Genomic DNA, 17,868 nt, shown 5'->3' on the forward strand with positions numbered 1-17,868 from the left:
AAAATACTTAAAGCAGAACCTGATTTCCAACAATCCTTGCAAAATCCGCCCATCTTTGCATTCACTAGAAATAAAAACTTTGGGGAAATGTTGAAACACACCACAATGGATCAAAAACAATACAGAGGCACCCGCCCTTGTTTACAATGTGGTAATTGCAATAGTATCATAAGAGGCAACCATATAACCCATCCCACGAAAGGAAACAAAATCAGACTGAAAGTGAATGCTACATGTGATAGTATGAATTTGATCTACATGCTGAAGTGCCCGTGTGGCAAAACATATGTCGGAAAAACTGAACGGAAAATTAAAACGAGACTGAATGGACATAAATCAAATATTCGTACTAAGAACTTAAAGTCTACCGTTGCTACTCACTTCATAGAGGCCAACCACAATATCTCTCAACTACAATTTGTGGTACTTGAAACTGTAGAAAAAGTAGAAGGCAGAAACAACAATCGTTTTCTTCTACAAAGAGAAAATCATTGGATTTATCTATTGAACTCAAGTAAGCCCTTTGGGCTTAACGAGCACATTGAATTTTTATGTTATCTGTGAAACGTTATTTAGTCATATTGGACATGTTGCCAGAGTCAGGCTTTCCACTTTTATTATTTTTCAATATTCTAGCTTTAAACCGATATAGTATGTAAATATTACAGGTAAGATATGCCTTCGTCATGAGATTTGTAAACAACCCATGCCTGCCACTGATTGGCCGGCTGGGAAGCACATGACATGAATACGGAACGTATTGAAACCAGCCATACTATTAGATCTAGACTGGTCTATATTAAACCTAGCGTGATTGGCTCACACACTTCTGAACGTTTTTCGCGCCAGAGCTGAGAGCAAACTGTTGAATGAACAGCATACAAACGCATTCTGCGTATTTCAAGTAAGTTTAAATAGTAAATTGCAGCGCCAGACATCTTGCCAATTTCGGGTGTGATGGGAAATGAACAGCGTTTTCATGTTCGTCTAACTTTTAACAGATAAATGTCCTGGCGATAGGATTTCACGCACAACAAGTGAGATCTATTTGATTTTTTCATTGCATGTATACACTACAAAGGGGAGCACTGCACGTGTATTACATGTATTACCTATGAGGCTATGACTTGTGATTGTTTTGTATAGAGTTTGTTTATTGAATTTGGGAAACTTATAGATTTTATTTCATCTTGCTTCTAGCGTTTGTCCCGGATGAAGGGCACATAGCCCGAAATGCATTGGACTATGATTTGTGCATAACGATACCGTCGAATGAACTGTTTATTTGTGATGAATGAAATTTGAAAAAACTACAAATATGTGATTACAAAAACATTAAATCAGAATATTACTTGAAGATTTATTTTGGAATCTTGTTAAATTTTTTTTTGAGAGTGGAGCGCCAAGGGATGCCTCTGATGGATATTGGAGGCACTTGCTATTGTTTCATTTAACTGGTCGTCCTAGACGAGAGACGACACCTGGGCTGCAAACCTCATCTACCTAGACAAGCTTATCATTAACGTATATTGAACTGAAATTGAAACTTGCTGTGCGACAAGTCAACTATTTTTTGGCATCTTTATTATATGTCAATATTATACTTTTTTAAACGCAACATCACCCAAAAGGCAAAGCAAGACTCCGAGCCATAGGCATTTAGTGTTCCATACGCAAATGGCTATACATTTTTAATTGGAAGGATTCAGCCAGTGATGCCAGTGTGTGTATATATATTGCTCTTGGTGCCCTCGATTTCCCCACAATTTTGTCCACGTCAGTCTCTCGAGTGGAAAATCCTATTTTTTTATTGGTTTGTAAATTGGGAGTTCAATGGAAGAAGGCTTGAATAGGTGTGAGATATTTATTTTCATTTGGAGTGCTAACAATATATATGTTCTTGCTACAATCTTATATGTCTACCTGATTTTCAAATGTGTATGTAGTGATATGCAGGATATAACAATAAGAAGTGTAATGTCACGCGCAACCTGTTTATAACAAATGTATACAGTCATTCATCTGTAGAAAGCTATAGTCTAATGGGTAATTGAATGATGGTGTTTATGTTTGTGCCAAGAAGTGCACAGGAACGTGCTGCAGTTTTAAATCATTTGTTCGTCGGATTTGCATGTAAACGGGCACTTATTACGGTTTGTGTAATGTTAATTGTCAGCTTGTTCCCCAATAGTCGCAAGAGGGGAACCAGATCTTAGCCTGGATCAGATAGTTTGATCAAACAAGGAAGCCTTGATTGGCCCTCTTCTGATTGCAGTGTGGGTGGACTACGTAGCTGCTATCAGACTCCTTCTCTGCTCACCTGCCAAAAATAAAAACTAATTTCATTTCATGGTCTTGGTGATTTGTGCGTAGATGGTTTAGGGTAAAAACTAACACAGAAGGTTCTATGGGTCCATTTTACACCCGGTCAGTACCACATATGTAGACCTGTAAATATATACACTCAAGACCACAGTTTATGACGTAAAAGCAAAAAACTATTTCACTGGTCTTGTTTTACAAACTATATATTCTCCTTGACATGTAAAAAACGGTCTTTTGCGTGAAGACGGCACAGTGCTCACAAGTTCGAAACAATAGTGATGCCCAAATGTATACACAATCATGGATCCATGCTAATTCTTTGTGTATACTAACTAATAAACAATCCCTGAGCCTCAGTGACATTTCAAACCTTTCCTAAGATTTTGAGCCTTCATCACGTCACAAATTGTGCCATCTATCTCATGTACCTAAGGGAGTACAGAAAGATCTCACAGGCACTCGGCACTTGTTAGTGCATAATAGCCCAATCTATGTGTGTGACCTACCTCCACCTCCGTAAAAGATACACTTCAGAAAGGAGGTGCCATCAATGTATGCACTATACAGTAAAGAAGGCACATTGTCTATTTTCCACTGGTATCAACCACAACATATTGAACTAAGGGACCCGTATTCCCGTCATTTTCAAAATCATGCAACCGAGCCTCGTGTTGACCACTAGGGCCAAATTGCAACTGTGTGCCCGCAGTCTATGTATGATATGTACCACAGCAAGGCCAACCTATACTATACTTATGTCTCTGTTGTGTTTATACTCTTGGTAACCAGGGCCATCCATGATTGCGGAAGCAGCCAACCAGTGTCACATGCCAGTTCAGTAATTCCGGACAAAAGCACAACTCAGCTACAAAATAACTTGTAAATAAATAAATTACAATTATACGCTCACATATTATATTGTTGCCATCAAAATATCCAAAGCTGGTTTAACAGTTCTGGATCCAAGTGCAATGAAATAAAACAACCATTTGCTTTCATTTAACTTATGTTGCACTAACTCATTCAAATAACAAGCATTTGCAGTGCAATCGGTCTCGCAGTTGTTAGAGTTTGAGCCATTGACATTGTAATTGGCAATGCCTTTTATTTACGTTTTATAAACTAACACATAAATAAAAGGCATTGCCATTTACAATGGCAATGGCTCAAACTCTAACAACTGCAAGACCTATTGCATTGCAAATGCTTGTTGATTATTGCTTTGGTTTGAATACGCACAAATGTCTCTAGGTACTCTTCATATGCACTTCATACCCAAAAGATAACAGAGTCCTATCCCTTTGGTATTGGGCCACATATATAAAGAATATTGCGTGGCTTTAATAAAGTATTGTTTTCTGTCCATCGTGCACCCACTTTTGTCTGTATACATTTAAATGTTACATTGATCATGTTATATGTTGTGCTATTTAGTGTTCCCCAGTTGAGAGATCCATCTCAGACTATACAGAGATGCTGTGCGCTCAATCTTCTTATTAGGCAGGTGACACTGTGCTCCTTCCTACCCGGAATGTTGTTGCCGTTTACTGCAAAAGCACACAGACCGCTGGCCATGCTAGGCCTATCAGAACTGGCATAATTGGCTAGATCTCCCTAGAGGGACTGCAGGCTTGAGGAGGACATTCCGACCCCCGCTCCATATTTCCTTGGCCCGATGGCAGGCAGTGCTTGACACCCATATAGGCCCTCGAGTCCCCCCTCCCTCCAGCACTCCGGTAGAGCCCCAGGACCCTGCTGTGTAGACTGGGGGGGGTACTGACATGGATGTGTTGCCCTGAAGCAGATGTACTACAGCATTAGGAGTAACAACTGTACAGCATCATCCTTGGGGGGTAGCTCCTTGTGCAAACAAACCTCCTGTGCCCCTATACCCACGTTTGAAAGGCCTGTGCCTTAGGAAGTGAACAAGAAGCACTGCCCAGCACTGATCCAATGCAATTGACATAGTGGAACAGCTTTGGGCGCTGTTCCGAGCAACACCACAATATGGGTGCCCCAAAGGGGAAAGTGACTGACGCAAACACTACAAGTACACAACAATCGGATGATATGGACGTCCCCAACCAGCTAATTAAGTGTGTCCCACCCACTAATCTGGACGCACCTCCGGATAAACTGAATTTAATCCTGTAAGAGGTGAGAGACTCGAGAAAGTCAGTAGAGCAGCAAATTGGCACCCTAACAACTGATTTCACTCTCTTGAAGGCAGATGATGCCAAACTGGCAGACACTGTAAAGGATCACAAATTTGCCATAGCTTAGATCTTACCGCAACTCAAGGAGCACGCAGTGTAGATAACACAACTTCAACGCCAAGCGTCCGGGCTCCAGGACAGAATTGATGACGCGGAGGTGAGAACCTGGTGGAACAATGTTTGAGTTATAGGTCTGCCAGAGCGCTGTGAAGGGCTTAATTTTTCTAATTGTATGGAACAATGTTTCCGAGCCTAGGTGGAACCAGAAAGCCTATCCACATTCTTCTGTGTGGAGAGGGCGCACAGAATCCCCACCGGTAGGCCAATGGCTGGGGCTCCCCTGCGTCCCATGATTGCAAGAATACTAAACTATAGGGATTGGGACATGCTATTGCAGAAAGCCATGGAAAAATCTCAAATCTCATATGAGAACCACCAGGTGTCTTTGTACCCAGATTACACCATGCTAGGACAGCGCAGATCGACCCTATACCAAGAAGTCAAAAAGAAGCTCAGGGCCCTGGACATTAAGTATGCCCTACTGTTCCCAGCTCGATTATAGGTCATTCATGACCAGAAACCACAATTTTCTGATACCCCAGAAGAAGCAGAAGAATGGATGGAGATCATGTTCCCCCCGACGAACTCTGGATCCTCCTCACAAAGCATTCCCCAAACACCAAGAAGCACCTGGAATCGACAATCATGCCGCAACAAGCCAACCAATAAGCACAGAGACGGGAACCCTACGTCGGAACAAGCCCAGGATGGATCCACAGAAGCAATAGCAGCGGCAACCACATTCTGAAACTGGAACCATTTCACAACTTCAGACTCCTCAGATGAGAACAGTGTGCACTCTGACTCTGAGAGCAGCCTGCCACTCTTTAGATCTGTGACACCTCAAACGTCTGATGGAATCCTGGGATGACATACCAACAGGTGGGATGGTCCAAAACTATGCAGTCAGAACACCATATCCGGTACTTTAAGACTTTCTGCAAATAGCGGCGCGCACATCCTATCTCGCATTTGTAGTGGACATACTGGTAAGCTCCTCTGGTCCGAGCCGAGATGAGCCCCCGAGACACTCGCCTCAATAGCCAGGGCAATGGAAATCACCCCTCACATGGTGAAAGCAACTAATCACTTGTTCAATGATTACACCGCAGTGTCTTTAGTTTGGGCAAGCACGGTTCTAGTGCTGACTAAGTATTCAAAGTTAAAGTTAGGGATTTCAGGGAATCTGGACCACCCCACGTGGCACACTATAGATCACATACTCTACCACACCCAGTGAGTAAGCGTAACAAACACAAAAACAAGACCACATGCAGGGTGCCTATAATATAATTACCTGGAATGTGCGTAGACTGGGGTCCATACATAAACGCCATAGAATACACGTGCAACTGACCCGGCGCAAGGCCCAAGTTGTGTTTATGCAGGAGTCACATCTTGTTGAGGTTGAAGTAAGTAAACTGCGGAAGAAGTGGGGAGGTATTCTCCACATCACACTCAGCATTTGCCAGTGGGGCAACAATTTGGATCAGGAACGGTGTCCTGTTTAAGGCAATAGAGCAGCAAGCGGACCCATCTGGGAGATATATAGTAGTGCGTGGCAAATTAGATGGCACACAGGTAGTGCAGGGAAGCATATACGCCCCGAATGTCGATCAAGATAAGTTCCTCATGGGTCTCAATTCCGATTTAGGAAGGTGGGCTTGGTGGGGATTACTATGCTGTTATAGACATAAACTTAGACCGATCCCATTCCCCACTTCAAGGAGTAGGGTCTATAAAACAGGCAGAAGCACTACGTACATGGGCGAGCAACTGGGCATTAGGGGATGTGTGGCACCTGAAAAATCCGACCAATGGAGAATACTTGTTCTTCTCTCCCACGCATCACCTCCATACAAGGATAGATAGAATACTCCGCTCGGCCCATCTCACTGCATAGGTCACACACACCACATTTTTGGGTAAGACCTTTTTGGATCACAACCTCTTAGAGATCACCCTAACCTGGGGCAGGATCCCTAGCCCAATCCTCACTTGGAAACCATTGCCACAAATGCTGCAAGACTCTGTTTTCCAAAACACACTAGCAGAGGGTATCACAAGCTACTCCACAGAAAATGCTGGTACGGCGTCCACACACCACATAGAATGGGACACATTCAAATCAGTAATAAGGGGCATAGCCATAAGTACCACTGCTGGAGCCAGACAAGAAATACATAACAATCTTAAAGTAGTAGAGAACAACATGTCTAAACTAGAGCAGGAAGCAATAGGTGACCCCGCAAAAGCAGCGCCCCTACAGGAGGCCAGTATAAAACATGCTGAAGTGAAGGAAACCCTCAGAACAATAGATCACAAAGCCTACACCCAAACAAAACACACCAGAGCAGATAAGACAGGTACACTCCTGGCGTGTATAATACGAGACGTACCCCCTTTTGTACAAATATATGAAGTGACCACACTAGGAGGGGACACAGTGCACACACAGCAGGAAATAAATGAGGCGTTCTGTGTATATTATGAATCACTTTATCAATCCTCCCCACACATAGCGGATGACTTATTCAGTATATTCTTAGATAGCCTAACATTTCCCCAGTTGAGCCGTACAGAGCAAGAAGCCCTATCCAGCCCCATCACTAAAACAGAGATAAAGGAGTCTATCCGGGACTTGTCGCAGAACAAGGCCCCAGGCCTGGACAGCCTACAGAAAGAAGTTTTTGATACTTTCTCATCAGCCCATATCTTACACCTAGAACAACTATACAAGTCTGCAATAGACACGGGATCACTACCCTCCACCACAATGCAGGCCTAAGTGGTCTCTCTTCCTAAATCAGGCCAATTGGCAACTGACATCTCAGGATACCGACCCCTATCACTCCTTACTACCAAATACAAAATGTTAAGCAACATTTTTGCACAACGCCTACTCCCATATTTACACAAATTAATCCACTCAGACCAATGCTGCTTTGTACCAGCACGTAGTACATCACTAAATATTAGGAGACTTTTCCATGTAGTGGCATCAATCCCTATAGACCTACACAATGGCGGCTGCATCTCGCTAGACTTAAGACAAGCATTGGACACCCTCAGATGGGACTATATGGGCAGGACCCTGATAAAATTTGGCATACCCCCAATATAAATGAAGTCGGTGCAGCTCCTATATTCAGCTCCTAAGGCAAGGGCCCGCGCTGGTAGTCACATCTCACGCGCATATCCAGTTGGCAGCGGCACACAACAGGGATGCCCCCTATCTCCGTTATTATTTGTACTAGCATTGGTACCCTTGGCCATTAAGTTGAGGTCATCTGCTGAACTAATGGGCATCAGGCTGGGTAACAACACACACGTAATGTCCGCCTTTGCAGACAAAATAATTATTTATGCGAAGAACCTGATTAATGCCCTAGAGCTGGTTCCAGAGTTTTCTCGCAATTTGCAAAGATCTTGGGTCTTACTATAAATGAGACAAAGTCCCAAGCCTTTTTCTTCAGCCCTGGAGAATGACGAGATGAGATACAATTTGGGCAATTATCCCTAGCTGTAGCACAGCACACATTCAAATATCTAGGAATCCAAATATATAGGAGCCCACAAGACCTAATAGAGGGTAAGCCTTGAGGGCACTAAGATTGCAGACAGTTTTCTGGACGTTGCTACCTTTGTCTGTGAATGGGAGATTGGCTATATCAAAAATGGTGGTCCTCCCTTGGCTTTTAGATTTCTTTACGAATATGCCAGTATTAATTCCCACCCCTGTTTTTAAATCACTAGAAACTATGCTACCTGAATTGATCTGGGGAACTGTCTGCCAAATGATAGAGCCAGCTCAACAGCAACTAGACACGGACAATGGAGGTCTGGTGCACCTGATTTTCGAGCCTACTGTTATGCGAGACAACTTCAATAGCTGTCGTCCTGGCTCGTGGGCCGAAATCTGCATGAACTAGACTACACAGTCTGAAACATCAGCCAAGGCACTCTGCACACGCTACTGCTACCCCGGGCGACGATATCACAGGTTCCCCGACATTATTACATATGGCGCTCGAATACTGGAGAAAGACTCTGCAATATAAGTGCAAGTGTCTCCCATATGCAGATAATATACCACTCCTTGGGATTCCCATAACCACGGGCCTATTCACCAAACACAGAATCCATGCGTGGTTAGAGGGTGGGGTCACCACAGGGGGAGCGCTGTTTAGCGATGGAGCCCTAATGGATCATGAGAACTTTACTCGGGAACCTATATTTACAAATGCAACAATACTTCACTACACCAAAAATTATTAGGCTCTGCTTAGGGTGGAACCCCCAACCCATGCACTGGTGCAGGCAATTTATTTAATGGGGACAGAGCGCCATCCATCTTACAAAATTACTGTATAGAAGCATTCAATCCCATACAGGGTCTTCTCCTACTAATGTGCGCAACAAGTGGGTTGAGGATCTTGAGAAAGGTCTGACTGACAATGAATGGATGGGGATATTAGAATACCCAGAAAAGGTGTCCCGCAATGCCAAATTGAAATACATCCGATTCATGATATTACATAGAGCCTATCTCACTCCACATTCCCTATACAAAACACTATTGCCCTAGATGCAAAATGGCAGAAGCTGATCTTCTCCATATGCTGTGGTCGTGCCCGATGATTACTGAATTTTGGAACATGATAAACACCAGCATTAGATCAGCAACAGGCCTACCCATGTGGGAAACAGCTGGCAGCTGCCCGGCGGGTATGATACAACGCTCAAAAACACTGAAAGTAAAAATACACTTCACTCACTTAGCGCTGCTAATAGCTAAATGCTGCATAACAATGTAGTGGAAGTCTGCCAGGTCCCCAACTGAATACACTTGGCACGGGGAAGTGGTGCGATGGGGAGCCGCAGAAAGCGCAGCTATAAGACGAGAAGAAGTTCAGGCCTATGTAAACAGCCGATCTCGATGGAATGGGACCTTATAATGGACGCATTAAAATCACTTGAGACTACACCTGTCCCCATATCTCAAGAGGAGTAGGTATAAACGGTAGACCAGTCCCTGCCCACACATAATAGAACTACCCAAAGCATAGTAATATAGTGCATCAATTCTACACAAACATGGGCTGCCCTTACAAGAAATACTGGGGGCAATAGGACGAACTCAGACGACAATGGCATGCATTGGTGTGGGTCCCATAGTGGGGGGAGAGTTGTGAGGGGTAGTTAAATAAGTTTTAGGAACAATGTTAATAAACCTGCATATTAATCTAGTCATCTTGTTACAATTACAATCAAGCTACTTCTTCAATGCATGCTGTGCAACAGGATTGCTAGGGTTCAGCGAATCGGAGTCAGGACTAAAGTCTAAATGCAAATGTACTACACACCACTGTAATATATACTCTATGGATTTGTGTCTGCATAAGATATAATGTTTTGTATAATATGCAAAAATTGGAAAACCAAATAAAATGTGTTTAAAAAAACATAACTTGTTCAATGGAAGGATTTCATATTCATAAACATTTGATATATAACCAGACACAGATGCAAACAACTCTACTTCAGATAAGAGAGCCTGCAGAGACGATTGTGGTTGTGATAAAAAGAGTAGAATATAATTCGCATAAACAGATAAGGTTAATTGGTTAGAACCCTACTTAAACCTGTAATTTGAGAATTTGAAGAAATTCTTATCAAGAAAGTTTTGAGGGCATGTATAAAGAGAAGTGGTGAAAGATGACAACCTTGTCGTACCCCACGATGTAAGGGAAAAACGGTGAAATAAGATAATTTGATAGTATGGAGGAAACTGAAGATTTGTATAATACAGAAATATAATTTATAAAATTATGACCAAAACCAAACCAGGACATGGTAGAGAAAATAAAGGGCCAACCAACACCATCAAAAGCTGAGAAAAATGGGAATAAAATTCAATTGTGAAACCGTCAGGTCCTGGGGATTTACCACGTTGAATAGTATGAATAGCATTGATAATATCTGACTCTCTAATATCTTTATCTAATGTTGAAAAATCTAGATCAGGGAGGAAGGCATTATAATAGATGATAGATATTTAGATATGTAATTTTGAGGAACAGAGGATGCAGGAGTATAAAGACATTGAAATAATTGAGTAAATTCTGATAAGATGTCCTCATCTTTAGAAACCATGTGATTATTGGAACTTAGAATAGAGCTAAACTGGGTAAAATTAGCATCCAAAAGAAGAGAGTTATTAAATCTCCATCTCCTGGTACCTTGTGTTGGGAAAAAGAGATATAAGTTTAAGGTAAGCGGTGCGTGATCAGAAATTAGTATAGAGCCAATGTCAGAATGTGTAATATGTTGTGTGACTGGTTTTGAGGTAAACAGGTAATCTATACGAGATTCGGAGGAATGCACTGGGGAAAAGAAAGTATACTCTAAAAGTGTGGGATTGCATAACCACCAAGCATCTACTAGTGACCGCTTTTAAATAGTGGATGTAAACTGGGAAAACATAGGAGAGGGAATACATTTAGATTTAGAATTTCGATCTATAATAGGGTCCATAACAATATTACAATCACCACCGACTAATAAAAACTCATCTTGAAAGGACATCAATTTGTATAATATTACAGGCCAAAAGGTGACGTCTGGGGCAGTAGGTGCATAAAGGTTAAAAAGAGTCATGGGGATATTGTTAAGTAATAATGAAGCAGACACCCATCTACCCATATTATCAGACTCTTGCGTGAGAATCTGTAAGTCAAGACGTTTATGGCATAAAATAACTACGCCATTACGATTTCCTGTGCCTGGAGAGGCAAAAACATTATCTACCCATTGTCTTTCAAATTTAGGAATTTCCCTATCCACAACATGAGTTTCCTGTAATAAGGCCATATCACATTTTAAATTAGATAAATGACATAGTAACCTTTTGCATTTTATTGGAGAACCTAAACCTGTAACATTCCATGAAACAACTTTTAGAGCCATTTCTAACAATTGAGATATTATAAGCATTGTGTAACAATAATTAAAACATTTAAAAATGGGCAATATTATAGAAGTAATAGTAATTGATAAAGAATATGTAGAACCATACCAGGAATAATGAATAGCAAAAAGATAGAAACTAGTAGTTATAAAAAAGGAAGAGATAATAAAGGAAATTAGAAATAGAAAGGAAAAGAGGAGAGGAGAAAGAAGGAAGAGAAGAGAAAAGAGAGAAAAAAGAGAAAGTGAAAAAGTGAAAAAAGAAAGAGAAGGAAAGGGGAAATTCATCCATGAAAAGTAAAAAGAATCAGTAAGGAGATAGAAATGATGGAACAAATGAAGAAAGAGAAGTGCAACAGGGAAGCCATATAAGCTATAAATTTCAAAAACACAATGACCAACCACAAATAATATGGAAAAATATGAGGGTGGTGAAGCTCCATAAGGAAAATGGAACAGCTAACCAGGCCACTCAGGGCAGATCCGGGAGTGAGGACATCTTCCAGAACAGACCGGGGATGACAGAAATCATGTATGAGAATAACTGCACCTAATAGACAAAAGAGGAACCCCCACATGCATCATTGTGACATTTTGCACTTCTTAATTTGCGAAAAATAAGGAATCGCAAATTAAGAAGTGCAAAATGCTATGCATCATTATTTTCGGTATTCATTTGTGATTCGGTAAAAATTGCGATCCCAAATAAATACCGAATTCTTAAGTTAATTTTCGCAATTCCCTTTGATTCCTATGGGCCAAAAGGCCCATAGGAGTCAATGCAAATTGCGAGTGGCACTTAGAAAATTTCATGGGTGCAGGGGGGGGTCCAAAGGACCCCCCCATGCACCCTGAAATGTATTTTTCGCATCATGTTTCACACACACATGTCCTAAGGTGTGTGAAACATGAATGTTGAAAAAAAAACATTTTCAGCTTTTTAAACACTTTTTCCAAATTTACCGAGTGGTTCAACCACTCGGTAAATTTGGCACCCTAATTGCGAATTTACAGTTTTAAATTTAATGATGCATTGCTTTTAAGAAATCGCACATCTGCGACTTCTTAAAAGCACCCGCAATTTTAGAACTCGCAAACATGTTACGAATTCTAAAATTGCTTCATGCATCCCAAAAAGCACTTTTGCATTCGCAAACGGCCGATTTTAAGGAATCGCACCGTTTGCGACTACAAAAATGCTTGATGCATGTGGGGGAAAATCACTACAAGTGAGCAGCATATTTAGGGACATTAGAAAAACATAGAACAATATTAGAAACAAACAGTTAGAGTCCCTTGGAGAAAAAACATATTAAGTCACTGGCGCCTAAAAGCTAAGCAGAAGCGAGTCTGGACATATCCATCTCTTCTTCTCGGCATTGGTCCATGAATCTTTGTAGTAGAGCAGGATCTTCATAGTTCGTAGTTATATTTTTTTATGTGACTATGAAAAGGCAAGGATGGAAAAGGCCAAATCTAGCATTAAGAGAACGAAGAGCTGGTCTCTTATCCAGGAATTTCTTGCGATCTGCTGTTTCTTTGGCGTAGTCTTGGGCAAAAAAGAGATTAGAACCTAGCCAAGTGATATAGCCCTTGATTTGAGCAGCTTGCAAGACAGTCAATCAGTCTGTGTATTCCCAAAAATATATATTTACTACTCTAAATTTGCCTTCAGCCAGACCATATATTCGTAAATTATTGTGTTGATTGCGATTCTCAAGATTGTCCACATGTTTTTTGAGAAATAGAATATCATATTTCATCGAAGGGACTTAGTTCACCACAACATGGACGGATTCCACTTGTGGCTCCATCTGCATGACCCTATTTTCCATAGTACACCACGTGTCATCTAAGTATTGAAGATGGGTATTAATTTCTTCTATGTAAGGTCGAAGAGCACGTATTTCCTTGAGAAGTACATCCATAGCATTTTGCGGAGAACATGTAGCAGGTGAAGTAGGATCTTTTTTAACCCGCTTGCCAGAAGATAACAAAGATCAAGTGGACAACTTCGGAGCAAGATTGTTGGTGGAAAGTGGATTACTAGAAGACGTTGCCGAAGTTCTCATGTTAGGGAGTGATACGTTACCCTCAGAATTTTCCATATTTGTTGAGAGAACTGAATACGGCTTGTGGTCTGCCCGAAGACGAAAATGGTAAAGGAGAACCAACAACGCGACGCGTGGATTTCATCCTCCCCATAAAACTCTGGATAATAATGGAACACTTAGTAAAAGTACAGCAATAGTCACTGCAAAATAGAATGGTTATGTTTTCTGACTGAGAATAATTGTTATTTGAAATATCAATTTCCAAGCAGTCAAAATGTGATAATATGTGTCATATCTTCCAGTTGCACATCACAATGGTGTAGCATTTAAAAAAATCCTACATGTAAAATTCCTGTATAAAATACATTTTATTGACATTTAATGTACAAACATTTTAAACTTTAACTTTTCAAAATTTCCAATACTTTATCATAGGGAGATATACGCCTGATTGCTGAGTACTCCATGAAGTGCATAGAATGTCTAATATGTTTGGAAAGTCACTACTGGTAGTAACTTTATGGCCTTGTTATGTTTTTACTGAGTCTAGTCCCTGTTTCAGGGGTGGGGAGACGTAAGTCTACACTTTGAGTATCCTTACACTCATAAATGGGGAACAGCCAAAAGTAGTAAAGTTACTCAAATGTGTTAGAGTAAATTTACATGTGTAGATTTACGCATGTGTAAGTTTACCTTTGTGAATAGGTCCCTTGGTCTGTATCGCACATAAAAACGGAATGCGTGGGCATATCTCGTGAACAAAAGTCACCAAAGATACTGTTGGAAAGTTGTTGAAGTGGAAAATGTACCTGACCATGGCATACCTCATTTTGACAGTTTCCACAAACTACTCGTAACCAGTCTCCTAAGGGGAAAAATATGCTTTGATCAGCTTTAAAAAGAAATAAGCAAAATACACAAAATCCAGTAGTTGGGAAAAATGCCAGAATTCGCCAGGGCCAATTTGTTACAACAACTATCTATGAGTCAGCAGTGACTGACATCACTAACCATCAGAACATTTACTGCCCTTGAATGACAATCCTGTTCCTCCCAAATTTAAAGCACGGGAGCGAGAAAATGCAATACATAATTCACAAAATATTGGCTGCTTAATGGTGCAAGAGAAGAAAACACTCAGTCCAGTCATTTGCAATTAATGATTTTGTTTTCTGGTACAAATGGCTCTTCGTTCAAGTTTTTAAAAATATACATACACATGCTGCACATTCAAAATGAAAGTACAAATACATTGATTGACACATAAAATCACAGTTTCCACATATAATTACAGCTCCCACAATAGAAACATAAAAAACATAATACAAGAAGCGCATAAGTCACCTTTCGTAGGTATTAACTGGCATGTTTTAAATGTTCTTCCTGCTATGAAAAAGTAATTTTTATGTTTATCGTTCAATTTAGGAAACCATAAATTTCATTTGTTGGCAAATATTTTGTCATTATGCATAGTTTTGCACACTTAATGCAATGCAGAGTTAAGAGAAGACCATATAAGGAATTTGTAAAGAAGCCCACAAAGATGCGTCCTCTTGCCTAACGGCTAATTGTTCTTTTCTTTTTTCCCAAAAGGCTGGGCACATTTGTGGGGATGACATGGATGTGATTGATGGACGTCCTACTGGCTCTGTAAGAATGTCATTTGGCTACATGTCCACTTTTGAAGATGCTCAGACTTTTCTCAAATTCATCATAAACACTTTTATCAAGCGTTCATCTCGGCTGAACCCTCATGCTGGCCATCCAACAACCACAGAGCATGCCATACCAGGCTCGCTCTCCCCAGTCACTGACAGATCTTCCAAGGAAATACTCAAAAATGCAAAACCTTGTAGTGATCCCATTTCCTCACATAATGGTGCCTGGAAAAATTCCATTCTGGACCGGAACAACAACTTGAATTTGCAGCCTAGCAAGCAAACTGTGTCGGTCACACCAGCAACAACAACAGCAACAAAAGAGGGTGCCACACCCATCACGCTTACTCATATTTACATCTATCCAATCGCATCCTGTGCAGCACTGGAGGTAAGGCATTATGAAGTGTTTTGTCATTTCTTTTTTTGTGTTTAGGGCCAGCGACAACTTCAGTAATACGATCGATGGACGGCCATAACACAAACCATGTGTAATCATTTTACAGAATGTCTGTGAGTGCATCCTAACACTTTATACATGAAGATAAAGGAACACAATTAGAACAAAATATTAACTAATACAAAATCATGCATTTTTCAAACATACGATATCCGCCGTATGTGTAAACTGAGCCATTTATTTCATAAATAAATCAGAAGATGCAATCATTTGATCACCTGTATTCGTAGAAACTGCTCTGCATATTTAATAAACTATATCTGAATTCGCAAGCTAAAGACTTGCTTTCTGGGTCAAGGTGGAGAATGTAGAAGCAATACATAATTTGTGGGAGGCAGGATTTACTTGCAGTGTATTCTTGTGTGTAAGTGTATGCATGTGTATTTTTCTGCGCTTGCGAGTTTTTACATTTAGGTGTGTGTGCGTGTTAAAGAACTCACGCCACAAACCAGTGGTTACAGATGGAGCAGAGTACACATTTCAGTGTAAATAGATGGGGAACAAACAGGGCATTAAGTGGACTTGGTCTCACCGGTGCTGAGCACTTGCAGTTTTGTAAAGGGGGCCTCAAAAACGGGTCTCTATTGGGCTCTCTTTTGTGCCCCGGCAAGGCGGCCCATTTTTTCCGCACTGCAGTGACAACGGGTACATCAATGTACGCTGCTCACACTGCTCACTTTTCACTAGTGGAGAAGTTATGGCATGACGTCATACCATTTGAGCGTTGTAGGGGAAGGGAATCCTTTAAAGAGAGTCATTTTCTCTCAGGATTTCCCTTCTCTCAGGATTTCCCTTCTCTCAGGAGCAACAACATTGTTGTGGTGTCACCAGGGCTTTAAATGGAAGCTTTTTCAATATTATATACAAGCCATAGTTGCTGCTTATTTATCTTATGCAACTAACAACCATTGACAAAGCCAATAGTCCTGACTTGTTGTAGGTATGATGTTACTTGTTGTACCATATATCTGGATGAAAGGACAGTGTTATACCTTACTTGCTTGTATGACATGTACTCTAGCCCTGCTGCTTCTAGCTGCTCAGCCAGAGTGTGAGTTGGTCTTAGAATGTTGGTGTGCCTGTGATGCGTGGAATGCCTGGGTGTCTGAGTGGGATGAATGTGGCAGTTAGAGATGGGTTGAGCAGCTAGGCAGGCTGCTCCTGGTGGGGCTGGTACCACACTAGGCTGGCTGGAGTCAATACAGAGGTATCCTGAACTGAAGACTTTTTAAAGAAGACCTAAATATACATCCTGGCTCCTGGTGTCTTTCTACTTAGGACACAACAGACAGAAACAGCAAAATGTGTTGGTCAGCGCACTATGCTAAGCACGGATTTTTAGCTTACATGTTTTTAAGCCACAGCCTTAATTACATTTGCCACCCCCCTTTGAGAGACCCCCCAGTTTTTTCATCCCACTTAAAACCCTGGGAACAAATATATAGAAAGATACATTTAAACATAACACATGAGATATGCTTGCTTCTATTATTTCTGAATTCCCAAATCAGAAAGTTACCCCTGCTGTCAAAACATGTTAACAATATGAGTTTACCAAAAACAAGTTAAAATACCGTGAAAGGGATGTCATGCAGTTGTTAATTTGTCATGCATTGGAAAGTAATTTGTTGGTTGTGCAAGCAGAGGCAAACCATTGTTGACAGGAAAGGTAATGATATATTAATGGAAATCAAACTAACAGTCTTTGTAATTTTGGAAGGATCCTTCTAAGGGTGCTGGAACTGCAGAGCACAGAGTAGGGAAGGCATGACTTTCTTTCATCTGGTATGGTTTCAAGTTATAAGATCAATATGAGTCCTCTCACAAGAGTTTCCATTGACCTTGGTTTGATCCGATCCTGTCGTGAGCACTAGTCCAAGCCACACATGTGGCACAGATTTTTTTGGGCCAGATATCTGTACTGGGGTGAATGTATGACATTGTTCTGCATTCTGTCCATCAATTGTTCATTTTACAGAGTTTCTATTAGCACAAGTGGGATAACACAGGGTGGTAGGAATTTTGTGTATTCCTGCAGATTCTGGAAGTTTCCATCACAGATATATAGGGAACATGTTTGATTTCAGACAAAGTTTGAGTTTTGCAGAGCATTGTGAATATAAAAA

At 40.9% G+C, this 17,868-nt stretch overlaps 1 protein-coding gene across 1 annotated transcript in view; it reads left to right on the forward strand.

Moving 5' to 3' along the window:
- Positions 1–17,868, forward strand: part of LOC144828121 (molybdenum cofactor sulfurase-like) — a 650,078-nt gene that overhangs the window by 437,923 nt on the left and 194,287 nt on the right. The window contains exon 8 of the mRNA XM_078686242.1: positions 15,218–15,673. Coding sequence (XP_078542368.1) covers positions 15,218–15,673 — 456 coding nt within the window. The remainder of the gene's footprint in view (positions 1–15,217; positions 15,674–17,868) is intronic.

The sequence above is a fragment of the Lissotriton helveticus genome, chromosome 4_1 (genome assembly GCF_964261635.1).
Source record: "Lissotriton helveticus chromosome 4_1, aLisHel1.1, whole genome shotgun sequence".
Taxonomy (NCBI): Eukaryota; Metazoa; Chordata; class Amphibia; order Caudata; family Salamandridae; genus Lissotriton; species Lissotriton helveticus.